The sequence below is a fragment of the Brachypodium distachyon genome, chromosome 2 (genome assembly GCF_000005505.3).
Source record: "Brachypodium distachyon strain Bd21 chromosome 2, Brachypodium_distachyon_v3.0, whole genome shotgun sequence".
NCBI classification, from domain to species: domain Eukaryota; kingdom Viridiplantae; phylum Streptophyta; class Magnoliopsida; order Poales; family Poaceae; genus Brachypodium; species Brachypodium distachyon.
Window position 1 is genome coordinate 42,815,294 of NC_016132.3, and position 20,705 is coordinate 42,835,998.

Sequence of the window (20,705 nt, forward strand, 5' to 3'; positions counted from 1 at the left end):
ACAGATCACCCGGGGAGTTCCCGGGTTGGCTACTTGGGTGAATGCGATGCTATGTTCTAGTAACTGGGGTTGGAACCCTTTGACCGGTGGCATTGATCCTCCTTTTATAGCCAATGGGATAACACAGGTGCCTAACCATGCAGCGTGACACGTTTCCCAGATGCGTGTCACGGCCACACGAGATACACTTTGGTTGATCCGCGCTGGACGCCATGCAGCACCCTGTCACTGTACACGGTAGGAAAAAACGGTTCGCAGGGTAGTCGCCCTAGCCTTTCTCAGCAAGGCTAGGCCTGCCGATAAGACTCCTGTCGGTACATTAAATGCACTGCACCCGCCGTCTTGTCCTGTCTTCACTGTTCTGCGGGTCCCGCCTGTATGCCCGAGCGCGGGTTGCTGGGGTGCACCTTCCCGGCTAGCGCACCTGCTAGTTGCCGGGAGGCATTCCTTCAGCTTCCCGGGACCGGGGTTCCCAAGGGCATCTTGTACTCGGCCCTTAGCCTTTAACTTCGCCAAAGGCCGTCTCCTCGAGGCAGGCTTCCCGGACTCGTCGCTTTCTGGGTGGCCTTCCTGACGGGGCTTCGTTACTGGCGACCCACGCGTCCCGTATCAGTGGGACCCCGTGGGCCATTGGTACGACACAAATTTTTGTGCAAAAGAGAGCTGAACACCACTCAATGAGTTTAACACAAAATTAGCATTGGGAAAACAATCACGGTAAAGTGGAAAGGCCTGACCCAATGCAATCAGAATTATGCATACAAATTACGATCAAGACAGGTGAAAAGAAAGGAGCCATTACTGTTGGCATCTGTCAGCGTAACGTGCCTTTGTTCCTCTTTTTATGAAGTCTGAACTTTTCTCTCCTCTGATAGTTACTCTAGAAACATGCAGTTCTGCCATCCTTTAAACATTCAGAGTAGAAATTTATGTAGAAGATGCATCGTAACCAATAGAAATTTATGTGCTAATGTATTCAGATTTGATCACCGTTCACATGAAGCATCACCTGTGGAAAAGAAAAATTAAAATTAAAATGGAGGATCAAAGCTTGGATTTAACCATCCTACATATACAGAAGAGTGGAAAATTAACACTCAAATAAGCAATGCATTATCTACTTGAAGAACTTACACGCCATATACGATATTTTCTCTGAAGAACTTAGCTTCGAATTCTGTACCACATAATATGCACTGTCTTTCCTTCCAAAAGACCAACATGAAATGACATGCAGCTGAGTTTTAAAATGAAACAAATTTAGCCTGTAAGTGTGCATCCACCTCCTCGACCATATGGCTTAGGATAATTCTCCCACGTCCCTCTACAAATCCACCCAACCCCACAAGTAAAAAAACCCAAGTGCTTGCTATCAAGGATTGGTTTCTAGATATACTCTGTTTTTGTACCTAAACATGTCAGCAAACAGAAAAATACATAAATAGCTATGTCCCTGGCTCTACGTGAATAATTTTTTGAAAGAATAAGATTGTCTAGACAGCCATGCACTTGTACAGAAACTTGAACTTACACATATATGCTACTCCAGTGCATCCATTTCTCTGAACCAAAAATTATAAGCCTGTTGCTAGTTGAACAAGCATACAACCAGAGCATAGACATATGAAGCAACACCGCCTTAATTATATCAAGGATTTTTGTGACCAATTGCAGTTCTCAGATCAAACACAAGCTTGTGTAGTGTGTACAACATACATACTCCCAGATTTTACTTTTTAATAGAACTAACGATTTTCTAATTTGACACAGCCTGCTATTATACACAAGGCCTGAAACTGATTTATCACCAAGCCATCCAAGTGGTTAAACAACAAGAACATAAGCTTTTTTTACCTCTGTCAACTCTTTTTCTCTGAAGCTTAAATTCTCAAAGGTTAACCTGCACTCTCTCCCTCACTGGACAAAATTTGTTTAAACAACAAGAACATAAGCGTAATCACCTAGGGATGCTGCTAAACCCTCCTCGGTGCCGGACATCACGAGAGCAACCTGCACTTGCCGCTAAACCCTATTGCAATAATGATCACAAAAAGGAAAATTTAGACAACAATTTAATATCTGAAAGTACAACTTACTGAAAACTTGTTCGAGTTGGGAAAATTATGGCATAAAAAATGGTGCCTAACCAACTCCCAAAGCTGTCCACTTGAAGTGCACCAAGCAGTTGATGATCTAGTACAAGTAGAAGAATTGTCGGTTTCTGTTCCAAAATTGAAAATAGTGCAAGATTTCCACTGAAGGTGAAGTAAACATAACCCAAATCTGTTATTTTCCACCATCTGACCGGACAAACAAAAGGATGTTTACACAAAAGGGGAAAGTGCATTACTCAAAGAGAGTATCTCTGCGTCTATTTAAGAAATTTGGAAAAATGCACCAGCAAGCATTGCTACTCTACTATTAATCCTTCACCTACTTTGTGTATTTAAACAACACATGTGGCTATACCGGCGGACCCACGTTAAGGCCTATGGGGGCAAATGCCCCCACTTATTTTTTTTGGTCCAGTAGCATATTGCCCATACTACAAGTAAATGCCCTCACTTAGCCCATTTATCCGTTTTTGCCCCCTCTAAAATGTTTTTTTTCTGGGTCCACCCATTAGGTATACATACCGACATACAGTTCCCATGGTGAAGTTTCAGCAGGTTGTATAACAATCAATATTTGAGCTGGTTGTTACCTTTCTCTCCTGTACAACAACCAAGTTTTAGCACACGTTTATTATTTCATATCAGCTACGTGTTCATGATTAATAAGCAAAGTGTTCATGATTATTATAACATCACAGGCGCATCAGTACAAAAAGATCGAACTGACAAAAAGACCTATTCTTGCTGCTAACTTACTAAAGATGGGTCGTTGATGCTGCCTATAATGACGAAGCGTGGAGAGAGCAGCGGCGGAGGATCGCCGCCTTGCTGTTGCCAGAGGTGACGACGCGCCGACAGAGAGGCACGGAGGGGCCGTTGGCATCGCTGCTTGCTGGTGGTTGTGGTGACGTCGTGTGGCCGGAGAGGCGGGCGAGGTGCCGGAGTAGAGGAGCCGGAGTCGGTCAGTTCGGGGCGTGGCGCTAGGGCAGCGGCCCCGGATCTCTTCTGCGGTGGGCGGCCGGCAAGGCTCAGCGGGGGCTGGGTGCCCGGAAGCTGGGGCAGCGGCGCTTGGCTGGCGGGCCGACATTGGTGCTGCCGGTTGCGGAGGCGTGCGAGAGCGGCTGTGGGTGATCACGGGCGATGTTGAGCGGCTGGTCCGGCTGGGGCGCAGCTGCACGTGCACAGGGAAGGCGGCCGCGCCGGGGGAGGGGAGGGTGCCAGCACCAAGTCGAGAGAGACAGATCGGGCGAGGTTTTTTTTTGTGCGGGAAGATTTTTTTCCTTCTTGCGATCGAGCGGGCGGGCGGGTGGGCTGACCGACGGTCGGAAATCTTCGCACGTACCGAACTGCAAATTAAGTTGTAGTAAAGATAAAAAAAAAAAGAGATGGACAGGTGGTTGGGGGTGCAGATGGCGTCGGCGTCACCTGGAGGTTTTGCAGCCCACTGACCCTCATCCGGGCTCCGGCCCAGATGTCTTCCGCTCATGCTCCGGTAGATCTCTCCCCATTCCGCCGCCTCCTCCAGTACTGCGCCGAGTCCGCCGACAACTGTCGTCACCACCACCATGGAGGAAACCCTCGCCGCCGTCCTCTCCTACCTCCCGCCATCCCCCGTTTCCACCACCGCATCCCTTTCCTCCTCCCCCGCCGCCTCTGACGACGAGGACCGCATCAGCGCCCTCCCCGACGCGATCCTCCGCAACATCATCTCCCGCCTCCCCACCAAGCACGCTGCCTGCACCACCGCCCTCTCCTCCCGCTGGCGCAGCCTCTGGGCCTCCACCCCTCTCCGCCTCGACGACGACGGCCTTGTTCCTGCCGCCGTTACTGCCGCGCTCGCCTCCCACCCGGGCCCCGTCGCCTCCGCCCGCCTCTCCTCCGCGCGCCTCGCTTCCGAGGTTCCCGACGTCGTCGCTTCCTGGTTCGCCTCCCTCGCGGACAAGAACGTCGACGACCTCGTCGTCGTCAACGGCTCCTGGACCGAGGAGGAATGTGATTGGCGTCCGCCCTCCGGCCTCCTCGGATGCGCGTCCCTCCGCCGCCTCTGGCTCGGCCTCTGCCGGTTCCCGGACACCTCCGGCCTCCCTCCGGCCTTCGTCAGCCTGCAGGAGCTCGGGATTGTACATTGCTCCGTGCAGGACCGCGAGCTCCACGCCGTGCTCCCGCGCTGCCCCGAGCTTGAGAGCCTCGCGCTCGTGCTGACACAGGACTGCCCAAGGTATGTCCACATTTGGTCGGGAAGCCTCCAATACCTGGTGGTCTGGAGGTCCATGGTCAGAGAGGTGCACCTCGACGATGCCCCCAACCTGGAGCGGTTGCTGTTGGAGCCGACCGTCCATGCCTCTACTCACGTCAAGATCATTAACGCGCCGAAGCTGAAAGTTTTTGGCTACTTCGATGTTGGACTGCATCAGCTCAAGATCGGTCCGACTGTCATCAAGGTGATCTGAATTTTGCTTGTGGCATCATCTTATTTCCCACAATTAGATGGTAATACAATACATAATTGCTTTCCCATGCATTATATTTTTAGGATGGGATAAAGGTTAAGCCAAATGCTATGGTTCGGACTCTCAGGACATTGGCATTGAAGGTGCAATTTGGAGTCGAGGAGCAAGTCAAGCTAGTGCCGGCCTTACTTAGATGCTTCCCGTGCCTAGAAACCCTGCATATCATGGTATCAATTCCCAGTCACTTCATCATTTACATCATGGTTTGCGCTTGCGCCTTTTTGAGTTAAATTGTTCACTTTCTTTGAATACAGTCCACTCCTTCTGAATCACCAGTGAACGTTGATGTCGAATTCTGGGATCAAGTAGGCTACACCGAATGTGTTAATTCACATATCAAAAAGTTTGTGTTCGAAGCTGCCCGAGGAGAGGATACCGAGCTGGCATTTGTAAAGTTTGTCATGGAAAGAGCCCAAATGTTGGAGGAGATGCGCGTTTTTGTGGTTGATGGTTGCTCTAGAGATGTTGTGCTAAGTCGTTTATCTTCAGAAGGGTGTGTATCTGCAGATGCTACAGTGACGGTGGAGAGGCAAGATGTGTCCCATGCATGGAGCTTCCAAAGAGCGAGTGACATATCACAGAGTGACCCATTTGATTGCTGATTTTGGGAGGTACTCTCAAGCCTCACTCTGTTGTTCGTACAGTATGTTCTTACTTTCTGTGTCATGTTTCCATGGGCCCCTCAGTAGCAAAATCTGCATCTCATAGCAATATGAGAGTTGTTCTTATACTTGGTTTCTAGTCAAACAAACCTTGCACTATTTTATCCCCATTGAAGTCCCTCTGTGTTGCTAATTGCTATAGACTCCCTGTCTTCTAGCTGTTACTATTTGTCTAGTAAGCTCAAAATGTGACCTTCCATATGTCATAAAAAGTTACCGGACGTAGCGACGCCACAGGCCCGATCCTATTGCGAGGTTACATGCCAAGGCCTGGAGGGGTGCCACAACGTTCTAGCGTCGTTGTGGCGACGATATCTTGACGTATTAAAAAAGCATGATAACCGTGCTTTGTTCTGGTACCATTGATCAGAAATGTGTTTATTTGTTTTGAATGGTCTAGGTGTTTGATTGAGAAACCTTTCTTGGCTATGACATCGATGTGTCTTACGCCCAAAGCCTCAAACATCAATTATTCTGATCAATCGGTATATGGGAGGGAGACATGTCACATTTTAGCAGGGACGGGGCTAGCTAGAACGAGAAGCATAAAAAATTGAGAACGCGTAGAAGAGGTAGCATAGTAAATACAAGATGGAACAAGCATAGAGACCAGAGATCAGACAATGATGAAATGATCAATCTGCGGTCTGTAAGTGAGCACATCCCATTGTCTTACATTGCCCCCTAGACAACTGGGTTGGAGTTGTTTTAGGGCTTTGTACTTTTTTATGGGCCTTAGGTGGTGGCAAATTCCTAACAGGAAACTATAATCGCTTTGTAAAACTTATGGTAAGGTGCTGTTACTTTTGTACGCTGTAGTACTCACTATTGCTGGTTTCCTAGTCTGTATGTGGTTTTACCTTATCTCAAACAATCTTTTGGCTTTGGCTTGTCATCATACTTTTGATCTACTGTAAGCAGCAGGACAAGGATGATGCACGCTTTACGTAGTATAATTAACACAAATATATTCCCTTCACTGTTCTCATGAGAACCATTTACGATTTGGATATATTCATATGAGCTGTCATCTGCAATTGTCAACCAAGTGAACATGGCTGGTGGGAATGTAACAAAATATGCAACTGCGCACGCCTGTTGTGCAGCTGCATCAGCCTAGCAGCTACACTCAACTTAGGAGATCCATGGAGTTTTGAGAATGGTCTTGAGTCCTTATCCATGGCTCTACTCCGTAGACTATTGCATTTCATCAGCTACAGTCGGCACCTGCCCACATGTTGGTTTTGGCATCCACAGCTTCTGGTGTGTGTACATTTCTGGTCCACAGCTAGAGCGGCGCATCCTGTGTAGTGCACAGTGTTTTGGCTCCTGCAAGCACATGCTTCCAGGATGAACAGTAACAAAAAAACTTAAACTTGTCAAGAAATTCTGAATTTTTGCACATATACAATCTTGTGTCCTTTGTTTGTTAATTTTCATCGAAAAATGAACGCTCAACGCTCTGTACAAAATAGACAACTCCAATGCTCTTAAAAAAGTACTCCCTCCGTCCAACAAAAGATGTCTCAAGTTTGTCAAAATTTGGATGTATCTAGACATGACTTAGTGTATAGATGCATTCAAATTTTGTCAAAGTTGAGACATCTTTTGTTGGACGGAGGGAGTAGTTTTAATGCAGTAACATTTTCTTTTTACACAGGACACAATTCTTATATTTTCCATGAAAGTTTACAAGCATATAAAATACAGGAACATGTATGTGTAAATTGTTTTGAATATTTTTGACACTCGGAATGTTGTATTTTCACCTGAGAGCATGTGTTCTTGTGCACCACTTTGAATTTCCAGTTGATGCACTGCTCACTTTATCTTTATGTTTTGCACCTTCAGACTTCCCTATGGTACTGCAAGCTAAATATTATATTCGGTAATGTTAATAGTTTTTTCATCTCTCAATTTTGTGATGTGAAATAAAGTGAATTTATTTTACTTTTCAAGAAAATAGGTTTTGTAGGTATAGCTACTATATTTTGATTGATCTGTTGAGTTCAGACTTGTGACACATGCCATCTTTCAGGTGTTGCGTTAGCTCTTCCAATTTGCCACAGAAGACTGTCAACCCAGGAGCCATCTTAATCTGGAATCGTGAAGCTTGTAACCGAATCGAGCAGCAATTGTGACAGGACAGAGCCATTTTAATCTGGATTGGTGAAGCTTATGCTGTGTGTGTGCTGTTGCTCGTGCTTGGAGTACATCTTGCAAATTTCATCCCTACTCATGTTTAACTCGAATTAAGTTTCTTCGGAATAAAAGCCTTCATGATGACATGTGATTGCCTAAATTTTATTGACCAGTTCTGCGGTTCCTGCTGTTAAAACAGGGCATTTGTAAAATGTTCAGGCGACTGGGCAATCCTTTAAATTTTAAAGTGGAGTTGGAACCATGTGAAATGCCCAAACACGAAACTGCTATAAAGTTTATGACGACGGAAATATCTAAATCAGTGAATATTCATTTGCGTTCAGCTTAGCTCATTTAGCGTTTGATTATGTCGGCACAACTCATGCTTTTGTTAACCAGTACTGGTTGTCGTACTAGTTGATCAGTACTGTCTTTTTTTTGAAAAAAAAATACACTGATAACTGCACAATCTTTTTTAAATGTAGCTGTATTGGCTGTAAAAAAACAATTTACTCCCTCGGATGCATACTAATTTTCTCATATTTCTCCAAATATGAATGTATGTATGTTTAAAAAACGGCTAGATACATGTAACATTTTGATGGAGTAATTAATTAGTGCCGGTTCTTTCGACAGAAAAAAAATAACTCGGCTGATGGGCCCAGGAGAAACTCAGTCCCCAACATTCGGCCCAGCAGGCACCAAACCCTACAGCGTCTCTTGCAAAGAATGCAAAACGACAAAAACAGGCACCGCTTCCATCAACTGCTCCCTTCCCCTGCATTCCTCAAAGGCCAAAGCCTCCCTTTCGTCCCCTCCCGGCGCGGCCGGCGACGATGGGCACCATGAGCGCCATCATGCGGTCCATCTTGGCCTGCGTCCCCCCGGCGCAATCCTCCACCTCCGACGGCTCCCTCTCCGCCGACTTCTCCGCCACCTCCCCTTGCGGCGGCGGCGAGGACCGCATCAGCCGCCTCCCCGACGTGCTGCTCTCCGACATCGTCTCCCGCCTCCCCGTCAAGGACGCAGCGCGCACCGCCGCGATCTCCCCGCGCTGGCGCAGCCTACGGGCATCCACGCCTCTCGTCCTCGACGACAGCGACATCCTCCCCTGCAGCGACGATGATGATGACGACGACGACGACTACTGCTTCGCGCTCACCGACTGGCACGCCCTCACCGACACCGTCTCCCGCATCCTCGCCGGTCACCAAGGACCCTTCCGCTGCGTCCGCCTCACCGCGGTCTGCAACTACGCGGCCGCCCGCGACGGCAGCGCGCTCGTCCGCTGGCTTCGCCTCTTCGCCGCCAAGGGAGTCCAGGATCTCGTCCTCGTCAACTTCCCCAACTGGCCCTTCAAAAACAACCTCCCCGCCGAGATCCTCAGCGTCGCCTCCCTCCGCCGCCTGTACCTCGGCCTCTGGAATAAGTTCCCGGACACAGAGGACCTTCCCCGCGGCGCCCACGTCTTCCCGCACCTTGTCGAGCTTGGCTTCTGTCGCACCGACATCAAGGCCAAGGACCTTGACCGCCTACTCCAGTGCAGCCCCGTGCTGGAGAAGCTCGCGCTCGTCTCCTGCTACGACACCCCGCGCGACGTCCGGGTCCGCAGCCGCAGCCTCCGTTGTGTGCTCTTCTGGATGTCCATCGCGGACGCGCTCGCCGTGGTCGTCGCCCCGCGTCTCGAGCGCCTCATCCTGTGGAACGAGTGCCCTGGTGCCGGGCTCGAGAAGAACTTCCGCATCAGGGTCAAGATTGGCCACGCACCGAAGCTGAAGGTGCTCGGCTACTTGGAGCCATGCATCCATGTGCTGGAGATCGCCAACACCGTCATCGAGGTATAGCATAATTTTCGCAGCTATGTGTTACATACATATGCACAGATGTATTGTAATCATCCATGTCATTGTGATTCATGGTGAATTGCACATGAACTGTAGTCTGGGACAAAGCCCAGCCCCCTCACCACCGCTCCAAGTGTCGAGATCCTGGCATTGAGGGTGCGATTTGGAGTACGCAAGGAGGCCAAGATGCTACCGACCTTCCTGAGATGCTTTCCCAATGTCGAGACATTGCATGTCATGGTGAGATTCCAACCCCAATCTCCTCATCCAGCAATTTTATAACATCTATAGGCTCTAGCGCGTCGTTGCGGTATGTAATTGATAGAACTATTTAAATGATTATTCTGCAGTCTACTGAACCTGATGAGCCCACTGGCAAGCTCAACTTCAAGTTCTGGCAGGATGTTGGGCCCATCGAATGCCTGCAGTCGCACATCAAGAAGGTGGTGTTCAAGAACTTCCGAGGAAACCGCAGCGAACTCGCATTCCTCAGGTTCGTCGTTGAGAGAGCACGGCATCTGCTGAATATGGTGGTTGTGTTGGCTGATGGAGATCCTTCTTCTGAGGGCAGGCTGGTGGCCAAGCTGAAACCTTTGGCTTGCAGCACCAAGCGGGCCAACAGAGACCCAAAATTCACAATCTTGGTGCGCAACGGGGGCAGCTCTTGGAGCTTCCGCATAGCGTCTGATCTCTCCCTGAGTGACCCTTTCGATTGCTGAGGCTGATCCAGGTGCTAGCCATAGCTGATACCCAATCGTGATACATCATTTCCATCTCTTTTGCTAAACTAGTCAAGTACTTCGATTGTCTGAGTACCATATATCCGTAAGCAAGGCACTTATCTAGATTATTGATTCTGGGCTTATACATGTTTTTCTGGTTCGCGGAAAAGAGAACACAGTATTGAATAATGCAGTTTATCAGAGAATTAGAGATATCGTGCACGCAATGTCTCATGCTCCTGTATTGCCATTAACTGATTACACTGCGGATATAGTGCATCTCATGTGTTGTGCTTGGTGGCTTGGTGCTGCTGTATTCTCGTGATCGACTTTATCTATTCTTGTATTGTTCAGTTGTTTTCATAGCAGATTGGTACAGGCTTAGGTGGTACTGATAGTGCAAATTTGCACAAACTAGTATAAGCTTCTTCGGTTGTTGATTCATTCATTCTGATGGGTGATTGTCAGTTTGTGTTGTCATTGCCTGTAAGGTCTAATGTTGCCGTTTTGTCTACGACCCAATAACCACTCCGCGGAAAACAATACAGAGAAGGTTCTAGGGCAGGATAGAATAATCTTTTTTTTTAACGGAAATAGCAGGTGCTCTGCCTTTGCATTAAGAAGAGAGGATAGAATAATCTAGCCAGGAAGGTGTCGAAGACAAAAGTTCACCCAGCTTCGAGGCCCTGAGCAATAAGCCTGTAGTGCAGAGCTAGATTTCATCACTTCGCCAAAAAAAGAAAATAAAGGAAAGAAAAAGAACAACAACTAGATTGGGTCGGCTAAGATAGTTCTGAGTCTTGGCCGTGTTGGGCAATGTGAATCGACCTGGTATTTGCCAGGACCATTTGGATCCTTTGGTCCGCAAGTCTTCCCCATGATTCGATACAAATCGATGACGGTTCAAATTACTAGGGTAAATCTCCTGCATGTGGGCATGGGAGCACGCTAGGTACTCGCTCGTCCTTGCTCAGATTGTAACAAGCAGGATTAAAACGTGTAGTCACCGTCACGAAATCATTTTTGTCTTCCGGTGACTCTTTTTTTTCTGCTCACAGTTCTTTCCGTATCTTCAAAATTTCTAAGTCTTTTCTTGCATTCGGTCCGTCTTTCGTTTTGTCAGGGATGTTCATCAGCAATCCCAACACAACGTCACATACATTTTTCTCGACATGCATCACATCAATGCTGTGTCGGCATCGCAAGTGTGGCCAGTATGGCAGGCCCCAGAATACAGACCTCCTTTTCCACACGGAGGTGTCCGGGCCGTCCTTATCTTTGACATTTTCTTTTTTCCCAGGCCTAACCTACAGATCCTTGACAATATCGTAGATTTTAAAGTCAGACTTTTCCCTAGGTTTACCCTCGTGCTCTTCCTTTCCGTTGAAGCTCACCGCATCAAGCCTCCACGGGTCTTTAGGGTGCAACCACCGTCGGTGTCCCATGTACACAATTTTGCGTGATGTGGGCAACATCTCCGATATTGTATTCTCCGCGCACTTTGTACATGCGTTGTACCCTTTTGTGCACTGGCATGATGTATTACCATTTGCTGGGTAGTCATGCACACAAGTCAGCAACGCTGCTCTAAGGGTGAAGTACTCCTCTTCATGATTAACCATGGAGGAAGGTTGTACACAAATATGATCACTGGCCATGTGCTGTGCGTGCTGCCCATCTTGCCATATATGTTGTTTGTGTCGACAGGAAGACGTCCCTTTGTCACCATAGGAGGTGTATTGAAGGTGGTGCGACAACGACCAGAAATGGGATGGGATGGAATGTCTCGTTCTTCAAGCATCTCTTCTAGTGGTATCGAGCTAACGAGATGTAGTCAGCAGGTAGAGAGTTTGTTGGCAATGAAGGCTTCGACGAAAGTACGCGCGAAATTCTGATGGAAACACAAGATCTATGATCAGTCAAAGTTGACCCGCCTCAGGTGTTGGGATTGTACACCCACTCTCCTAACCAAGTGAGCTAGGCTCGCTCTCTTGAAGTTGTGTATGTTTTGTTTGATTGAGTGACAGTCGTTACCTGTACATCCGTGAAATCCACCCTCTGAGTCACTTATTACAAAATTTGTGGTAGGTTGGTACAGTTTTTTTTGTCTGACATGTTCGACGTTCGTTGCTTTTTAATTAATTAATAACGATGGACGTCTTATCATATGCACAGGCCGAGATCTTCACCTGCTGTGTCGATTAAATTATTTGGTAACTTTGTGTTCTTGGGATTAGTAATTTAGTATAATTATTACTGTACTAATTGACAAACTCATCAATCAGCATGGCGCTCTTTTGACATCAATGCACGTACTTTTAGGGCATAACAAAGTGCAAGAGCCAGTGATCCAGCTTAGATTCAAGTATTCAACGTGGCGTGATTAGTTTAACACATCCTGCCGTGAAGGACGGAGGAAGGAACAAACAAACGAGACGGGCCCAGACGCTCCCTTCTGCATCCGGCGGCCCACGAACGCGAAACCCTAACAAGTTCCCGATCCGGCCGCCTCTATAAGAACAAGACAGACCACTCGACTACTCCATCTCCCTCTCGCTGGTCGGCAGGAAGGAACCGGCGCCTTCCCATTCGCTGCTCGCTCCCAATGATGGCCGGCGCACACATCTTACAACTCCTACATCCCTGCCTTCCGGAAACCCCCTTCACCGGCAATTTCCTGCCCTACGACGCCGGCTCGTCCTCCTCCTCCGACGCCGTCGACGGCGAAGGTGGCGAGGACCGCATCAGCGCCCTCCCCGACGACCTCCTGCGCAACATCATCTCCCGCCTCCCCGTCAAGGACGCCGCCCGCACCACCACGCTCTCCCCTCGCTGGCGCGGCCTCTGGCGCTCCACCCCGCTCGCCCTCGAAGATCGCCACCTCTTCCGGCTGTCGTACATGTCGGACGGCATCGACTGGGGCACCCTTGCCGCCGACGTCTCGCGCGTCCTCGTCTCCCACCCGGGCCCCTTCCGCTGGGTCCACCTCTCCTGGAACTTCATGGGCGACCGGGAGAAGGCGCTCGCCAAGTGGCTCCGCCTCTTCGCCGCCAAGGGCGTGGAGAGCCTCGTCCTCGTCAACCGCCCCTGGCCCCTCGACGTGCCCCTGCCGGCGACCATCCTCCGCTGCGCCTCGCTCCGCCGCCTCTACCTCGGCGTCTGGCACTTCGCCGACACCTCCCGCCTCTCGCGCGGCCCCGCCGTCTTCCCCCACCTCCAGGAGCTCGGCATCTGCCACACAATCATGCAGGAGTGCGACCTCGAGTACCTATTCGACTGCAGCCCGGATCTCCAGATTTTTGGGCTCATCCTCAGCTACGGCTTCCCCTCGAGCGTTCGAATCCGCAGCGAGAGCCTGCTCTGCATGATCTTCTGGATGTCCATGGCGGAAGAGCTCGCCGTCGTGGCCGCCCCACACCTTCAGCGGCTCATCCTCCACTCCGCTGGAACTAGTAGACGCACAATGAAGGTCAAGATTGGAAATGCTCATGAGCTCACCGTGCTTGGCTACTTGGACACGGCCACCCACATGCTTGAGATCGGCAACACCATCATCAAGGTCTCGCTCTGGCCAATTTCCCCCCTTCTTATATGTCTATGATTCAGTGTCTTGACCAATCCATCGTAATACATCATCCATGTGCTGATTTGATGCGCAAATGATTTCAGCTCATTCTCTAATCTCTATACGGTCGTTGTGTTTATGTGCAGGCTGCGGTAACAAATGTGACCCCAAATGCTACGGTTCCAAGTGTCAAGGTGTTAGCTTTGAAGGTGGGTTTCGGAGACGTGGAGGAAGTGAAGACCTTGCTCAGTTTCCTGAGGTGCTTTCCCAAAGTTGAGACGCTACACGTTATGGTTGTGAGTTCGATCTGGCCCTGGTCTCGCTTGATTCACATTGCAATTAATTTGCATATCATGACTTCACAACCACTATAAGTAAACAACTCGCTTTGCTACACAGTCCAATATCTTCGCTTGATTCGATTTTGCAGTCGTCCTGTGGAGCCATCGGCGACGAGAACGAGGAAGAGGAGGAGAAGGATGACAACTCAGAAGGCGACGAGAATGAGGAGAACAAAGAGCAGGACGACAACAAAGAGGGCGGCGAAGGCATTGGCGAGCTCAGTTCCATGATCGGGCAGGAGGTTGGTCCGATCGAGTGCCTGGAGTCGCATGTGAAGAAGCTGGTGCTGGATCAGTTCAGCTTTGGGGTCAACGAGCTTGGATTCCTCAAGTTGGTGCTGGGGAGAGCACAGATGCTGCAGAACGTCGTGCTGGTGCTGGCCGGTGGGAAGCCTTCCGTGGGTGCGGCGGAGGCCATGGAGATGCTGGGGATGCTGGGTACCATGAAGTGGGCCAATAAGGAGTGTGAGTTGGCGGTGCGTGCACGTCGAGGGCATGATTGGAGCTACCGCAGAGCATCTGATCTTTCTCTGAGTGACCCGTTTCTTGGTTAAGGCAATGCAGTAACTGATGAGCGTTAATTAGCAGCTAGAGCATCGATCATTTTGGTTGTTTGTTGTCTGAAGAACTTAGTAGTGTTGGACTGGCAGCAGCTATGCAAAAGACTTGCTACTCTCTCCTCTCCTATTTTGTTATCTGCATTCGACGCTAGCTAGTACTAGCTTTTCTCAGACTCGAACTTAATTGCTACTCCGTAGTTTGTTGGTACCTATATCGTGGTGTGACCTGCCTGACATTGTTGGTTTTACAATCACGCAACAATATTTATGGGGCGTATGTATGGTTAAAGCTGCTGGGGTTCCTTTTGCTTCCGTTCTTGTTCATTTTTTTTTGACCAAACCCATCTTGTTAATTTGCGTTTCTTTGTGTGGCCTTTGGGTACAAACATTGTCGATGTGGCCGTAGTTTAGAACAAAGGATTAGTTAGCTGGTTGACACTGCAATGCAGTCTTGCTTACTGAATGGGTACAAAGGAAGTTGTGGATAGGCGCAGGTTTGCGCATCCATGTCTACTGTGTAAATTATCCTGTGCCTGTTGCAGGAATCATATCAATCTTTTTTAAGATACACGATCATGCCATTATTACTTTCGAGTTGTACTGACAATAATACTTACTCCGTTCCAAAATAAGTGACGTGGAGTTGTATAGATTATTATACAAATCAACGTCAATTATTTCCGGACGGAGGGAGTAGTGATTTAACGAGCAAGTCGCAACAATCACCACAACGTTTTTCCACACTTGTTGAACCACGAGAAAAATGCTCCCACAAGTATTGCATAGCCTGAAAATAAACAAATTTGGATACAAATTTGCAACGCCATGATGTTTGGCAGCTAAACCAGAAGATCCCGAGCAAGATACATGACAGCTAGTGTTCAACCCCTTCGATTGCTCAAGCTCGAGGCGATGATGGTGATGCATATCCTACATGGTTCTAGCAAAAAATTTAGAAATGCTCGGCAGGTTCCATGTTTGAGTATGTCCTCGGAGATAGGCGGCAGATAGGTAGGACAATGTGGCTAACCCCTATTCTATAGTTCTCACACCTCTCTCTATAGACTAGTACTGCTTCAGATTCTTCCTTTCCAACCCTCGTATCGTTTCTCTGTGGTCTCCGACCGAAACTTTGAGGCTCCGGATCAGCAGCAAGATTGCTCCAGTCATCAGAACACCTCACTTCCACCGTCTGGAAAAATGTCCTATAAAAATATTCACCTATACCCTCACCATCATATCCTACAAAAGTACTTTGAGACAACTTCCTTATTGCGACATGCACCAACCAAAAATTTGCCCCTCCAACAATAATCACAGCCCCAAAATGCTAGCCCTCATCCGCCGACCGACGGCCTATTTCGACGTCTACCTACTACATTCTTCAGCGACGGCCCACAAAACACAATGCCTCCAGGATACACTACTGGATTCACTGCAGTTGCCATGTGCCCGCAAAAATTGGAGAGTTGCCAAAAAAATATGGTCTATTTCGTGTGAAAATTGGAAATATGTCATTTTGTATCTTTTTTTACCGGTAATGCCATTTTGTATCTAATTAATTGTAACTGTTTCACAAAAAAAACATTTTAGCATTAAAAAGTTAAAAACAATTTTTTAAGCAAAAGTTGTAAACATCTATGACACTATTGTTTGGCCACGGCCCAGGGCTACCCGTCGTGCATCCGAATTGGAAGCAACATCTATGACTTTATATCTTAATACCATGTTTATATATATAAAGTCCTACCATATATATAAAGTCCAACCATTGCATTAAACTCCAAGGTCCCCGAAAAAGTCCTCCTTCTTGCTCAGTCATAGAATTGGATACGTGCAATTGTCACTCCTTTATCCCGCATCATTCATTAGAGGGATTGCACTAATACTGCACCCCTATTTATGGCTCCGCACTGTGAATAATTTACTTTGACTATTTACTTAATCTTGTTGCTGAAAGATGATTGATAATGAAATCCATGCTGCCCCTAGGATCTTACATCTCTGTTAAACACACACTTCCATGCATACCGCGGGCTTGTCCTCTAGAGAAGGGGAATTGGGCTCTCTCTGAGAAGTCATTTAATTTTCTGTTATTTACTTTACTGTTCTTTTAATTCCTTCAATCTAGTAGGTTAGTTATTCCAATTAAATGAAACTTTGCTAACTGTAATTTATTTGCTCTGCATAAAGGCCGTGTAAGTGGGTTAGATTACCTGCTGCTTCTTGTGGGATCGATAATCAATACTTATCGAAAGGGTACTGCAATAACCCCCCTACACTTGTGGGTTATCAATGATTCGGAGCTATCTGGAGAAATATATCATGAATTCAAAGTTAATCCGACTCGGGTCCGAGTTGTCGGGAGACTCAAAATTGATTTAATCATCTAGGCCGCATCCGAAATCCAAAACAACCAAACAAGTACTTGTTTGAAATTTAACTTTGCGACCTTTCACGGATCCAGTCCCATGCACAAGGAGATTCGAAGCATGCTGACCGTAGCGGACAAAACAAACTCTTTTGAAAAGAGTTGTAGTTTGTTAGGAAATTTAGAGATAGAGTTAGATTTTGGCCTCCTCCTCAAGGTGCATGAAAATATCTCTTTCTCGTCATTTATATACCTCACGGGTCCCTTATGGAGCCTTGGGTTTTATTTGGTCAAAAGTTAGCCATCGTTGCAACTTCGTGTAATCGCTTGTGTTGGTTAGACCACCCGCTTTACCGTTTTCGGTACCCCAAATTATCGTTTCGTTAAGACATCGGTTTAATATAGTATATTCGCAATATCAGATTGTGTTTGCTTTTAATCTTGTTTTGCTTGTTCTTCCATTGATTGTAGGAACAAAGACCTTCGTGGTCTTGATCAATAATCTTCTGTAGTTGGTGTATAGATTGTTAAGGCGCAAGCCACCAGGCTGTAGTCGGATCGTCAACGTCACATCATACAAAAATTGAGAGATATCAATCTCATCAAAAGACCGGACCATCCAAGAGGCTACCAGTCAACAAAACCAAAGCGGGGCGTTTGTTTTTGACATACCACACTCGATATGTTTTTTTACCAAGCATCCGCAGAGCTTGAAATTTAAGTGGCCTACCTTCCATGCTACTTCTAAGCTTCATCGTCATAATCCACCAAGAAGCACAAATCAATTAAGATAGATTAACATTAAGAATATAGAGATGATTCTATGCGCTTTTCCACCCAAACGAGCAAGTTTCGCAGCCAACCATATCCCCACAAGTAGTATGTGTCTTAGAGTATAAGCTTTTCAACATGGCAACGTAATACACGTCTAGTAGTGCCTTGTGTTCAATAGTACGAGCTTGAAACATAACATGCATTACCTCAATCAATAATCCTGATGGTTGATCAATTCCCCCAAAGAGAACAATGCCTCCTATCTCGTCGACAATCTTAGAGAATAAGATTTTGTCCCTGGTCATGTGATTGCTTGCACCAATGTTCAGGTACACATTGCCTCCATCTTCCTTCCTCAGCATATGGAGTCAGAGGGACTTTCTGATCTTCCATTAGCTCGCATGCCTAGGGCATCAAGAATGCCAGTTCCTCACCATGTTCTTTGGCGACAAATTAAAGATTGTTCCCTTTGTGGCTTGCGGCACTCTAACTTGAATGCCTATAGATACGTCACTTGAATCACTTTATCTTCTTCCTATCAATCTTCTTAGTTTTTTCTTTAGTGTTTTCCTGAGTGTCTTTGACTTTTCCTTGCATACAAACTTGAGGGAGTGTCCTTCTTATTACTGATGCTTAATCATGTTGGGTTTACACTGATGCCTATACTTTCCAGCGATCAGTACTATGATCTCCCGTTACTAGGAGCTAAATTGGCCCACCGTGATGATATCTTGATCCAAATCCGCTGAACGCTACTCCACGCACATCCGCCGATGCCCGCGCCCGAGGCACTAGGTGGTGCCAAGGTGCGGTACCGGGGAATCTCGTCAAGATCGTCTTCGAGGAGTCATGTGTGTGTAGTTTAGCACGTTCAGGCAGCGTCAAGTCCGTGAATCGTGGTTTTGTCCAAGTGCTCATCGTGTGAGACTAGCTCTATTGCGCTGGAAGCATGTCACAGTTGAAAGGTTGTCCGGTGAGGTGTATCACCGTGGGCGAAGGATGTGCGCGCATACAAGGAAGCAGATGGTCATCTGCATATGTCTCGACGAGAGGAGATGAAGCTCAAGAGCATTGTTAGACGGTAACCAGTGATGAGTCTCTTCGGTGAGACCATGTTCCCTACATGAGACCGTGAGATTTGAGAAGAAATAAAAAAGACAAGGCGCGATAGGTGCCTTTGGCCATAATCCGGTGATTGTCATGTGAGCGTGTGCGTCTTCATGTGATTGATCTTTGGGAAAACCCAACAGATCCGTCCAATGAGGCTCCCTTCGTCATCGAGTTCTGGCTAATCTACTTTGCTCTTTCCAACATCAGGTGTTCCATATCTTTTGCGTCACCAAGTCAGAAAGAAACACATTCATCGTGATCTTTGAAGCGCACGATGAGATCTGACACTGTCGGCATTGAAATAGATCCCTAGTGGAGGTTTTTGATGGTGGCCCATACTTCCTTCGCCGTTCTCTTATCGGAGAGATGTCCCAGCACATCCCTTGGTACTACTGATCGAGTAGATGGATGAGAAAGCTTTCGAGCTGAGGGTATGTGTGAGACCCCGAGATTGAATTTATGCAATTTAGTCCCAAATGCTAACTCGCGCATAAATCAAACCCCAGTGCCTCCCTATGATGAACACTTCACAACATACACGCAATGTGTTCACCATAGGTTGGAACAACAATGATATCATTACATCACTCTAAGACACAAGAATTAAGTCAAGCTCATACATGGAGCAAAATGCCAAGTTATTACAACTCACGGACACATGTCCTGAATCATCATTACACCAGCGGAAGCAAATTAGGCCCGAGTACGGACAAATTACAATTATTGCCTAAGAGGCTGAAACTGAAAAAGGGAGAGCCCGCCACAAGTTCACAGAACCCTGCTCTGGAATCTTCTGGCTAAACGTCGAAGCTGTCATCGTCAAACTCCACGAAGTAACCACTCACCCATTCCTCCAGAAACTCTGGAGAAAACAACGTTGCAAAGCAACTGAATACAAAGTACTCGCAAGACTTACGGGAGATCTAAACTAGATATGCAATATGTCTCAAAGGATGGATAAAATGGTGGGGTTATGCAGCAAAATATCTGGAAAGACACACTAATGACATCGTCTAAATAGAGGATAAGAAGCGTCTACCAAGTGGGGTGATAATCTATCAACTAACACCAAACAAACACAACCTCTTATCACTCCCTCAACCCCTTGTGAGGAAATGATCCAAAGGCACTCACACTTAAGTAGTTTTAAGCTTATCCATGATTAAGGCTATTTACTACTCAAGTTTAAGAGATTAAGCTAATTAATTGGTATGAGTTTTCTATGATCAAGTAATGACCAACCAAGTCGTCCATGACCGCGGACATGGCTTTCCAAAAGATTTATCCCTGCAGGCTGTGCCAATTTACCCGTACACGTTCGTCCAACCCTTGACGCCACTAGCATGGAACACACGCAAAAGCATGTGCCGGCAGGATTGAGCGACACGACGTTTCCAAGCCCCACGACTAATCCAGGGAACCACCCAACAACGTCTAATCCGAAACGAGAGCCCGGCCGAAGCGTCGTACGGACTCAAGAGTTGCGGGAACAGCTGGTAGTGGTTCAATGTCCACAGAATAAACACTCCAGACGTGTGCCGCAGTCCTATATGTATGCAAAGTACCAACAAGTCTCCAAACACAACACCAGTGTATATGCGATATGCCAAATGGAACGCCCGAACTATGTGGCCCCTGGAAGAGCTATGAAACGAGTACTAAGCCGAGGGGGGACCCATATATTCTCCCACGAGCGGTTAGCGTGAAGTTTCTTGGGTTGGCAAAAATGAGAACTCAGTCCTTAGGTTGGCGCCAATGGAACAAAACACCAATGCATTAGCACGGCCTCCCATCATTGCCTTGTGCAGGTAAATAACATGTCACAGTTTAATAATTGCAATTAAATACAGAAAGTAGCATGTGGATGTAGCAATTGTGTAACCCCAAGTAAGGACACTAGACTAGCAATCTAAGCAAACTTCTAATGACCAACTAGGGCGATAACAAACATGTGACATGGTAATAGGATAAGGAACAAGATAACATGCAT

At 47.3% G+C, this 20,705-nt stretch overlaps 3 protein-coding genes across 5 annotated transcripts; all 3 read left to right on the forward strand.

Moving 5' to 3' along the window:
- The first annotated feature begins 3,531 nt into the window (after positions 1–3,531).
- LOC100835717 (F-box/FBD/LRR-repeat protein At1g13570-like) lies at positions 3,532–7,747 on the forward strand. The gene is made up of 4 exons (XM_003569252.4): positions 3,532–4,555; positions 4,648–4,791; positions 4,879–5,235; positions 7,325–7,747. The coding sequence occupies exons 1-3, from the start codon at positions 3,680–3,682 to the stop codon at positions 5,224–5,226; spliced, it is 1,368 nt and encodes a 455-aa protein (XP_003569300.1). The 5' UTR covers positions 3,532–3,679; the 3' UTR covers positions 5,227–5,235; positions 7,325–7,747.
- A 471-nt stretch (positions 7,748–8,218) lies between these two features.
- LOC100835408 (F-box/FBD/LRR-repeat protein At1g51370) lies at positions 8,219–10,221 on the forward strand. Of its 2 annotated transcripts, XM_014898758.2 has the most exons (4): positions 8,219–9,266; positions 9,369–9,512; positions 9,623–9,765; positions 9,844–10,221. In XM_014898758.2, the coding sequence occupies exons 1-4, from the start codon at positions 8,265–8,267 to the stop codon at positions 9,989–9,991; spliced, it is 1,437 nt and encodes a 478-aa protein (XP_014754244.1). In that variant the 5' UTR covers positions 8,219–8,264; the 3' UTR covers positions 9,992–10,221. The 2 variants fall into 2 exon arrangements, with proteins under 2 accessions (XP_014754244.1, XP_003569299.1); XM_003569251.4 differs by having other exon boundaries at positions 9,623–10,221.
- A 2,321-nt stretch (positions 10,222–12,542) lies between these two features.
- On the forward strand, positions 12,543–14,767 carry LOC100825812 (F-box/LRR-repeat protein At3g26922). 2 transcript variants are annotated; one of them, XM_010233678.3, is made up of 3 exons: positions 12,543–13,553; positions 13,706–13,855; positions 13,990–14,767. In XM_010233678.3, the coding sequence occupies exons 1-3, from the start codon at positions 12,600–12,602 to the stop codon at positions 14,452–14,454; spliced, it is 1,569 nt and encodes a 522-aa protein (XP_010231980.1). In that variant the 5' UTR covers positions 12,543–12,599; the 3' UTR covers positions 14,455–14,767. The 2 variants fall into 2 exon arrangements, with proteins under 2 accessions (XP_010231980.1, XP_010231981.1); XM_010233679.3 differs by having other exon boundaries at positions 13,706–13,852.
- The last annotated feature ends 5,938 nt before the right edge of the window (positions 14,768–20,705 follow it).

Coding starts and splice junctions, on each gene's coding strand:
- LOC100835717 (XM_003569252.4), top strand. CDS start 3,680: ATGGAGGAAACCCTCGCCGCCGTCCTCTCCTACCTCCCGCCATCCCCC. Junction 4,556..4,647: donor TCGGTCCGACTGTCATCAAG/GTGATCTGAATT, acceptor TTATATTTTTAG/GATGGGATAAAGGTTAAGCC. Junction 4,792..4,878: donor TAGAAACCCTGCATATCATG/GTATCAATTCCC, acceptor CTTTGAATACAG/TCCACTCCTTCTGAATCACC.
- LOC100835408 (XM_003569251.4), top strand. CDS start 8,265: ATGGGCACCATGAGCGCCATCATGCGGTCCATCTTGGCCTGCGTCCCC. Junction 9,267..9,368: donor TCGCCAACACCGTCATCGAG/GTATAGCATAAT, acceptor CATGAACTGTAG/TCTGGGACAAAGCCCAGCCC. Junction 9,513..9,622: donor TCGAGACATTGCATGTCATG/GTGAGATTCCAA, acceptor ATTATTCTGCAG/TCTACTGAACCTGATGAGCC.
- LOC100825812 (XM_010233678.3), top strand. CDS start 12,600: ATGATGGCCGGCGCACACATCTTACAACTCCTACATCCCTGCCTTCCG. Junction 13,554..13,705: donor TCGGCAACACCATCATCAAG/GTCTCGCTCTGG, acceptor GTTTATGTGCAG/GCTGCGGTAACAAATGTGAC. Junction 13,856..13,989: donor AGACGCTACACGTTATGGTT/GTGAGTTCGATC, acceptor TCGATTTTGCAG/TCGTCCTGTGGAGCCATCGG.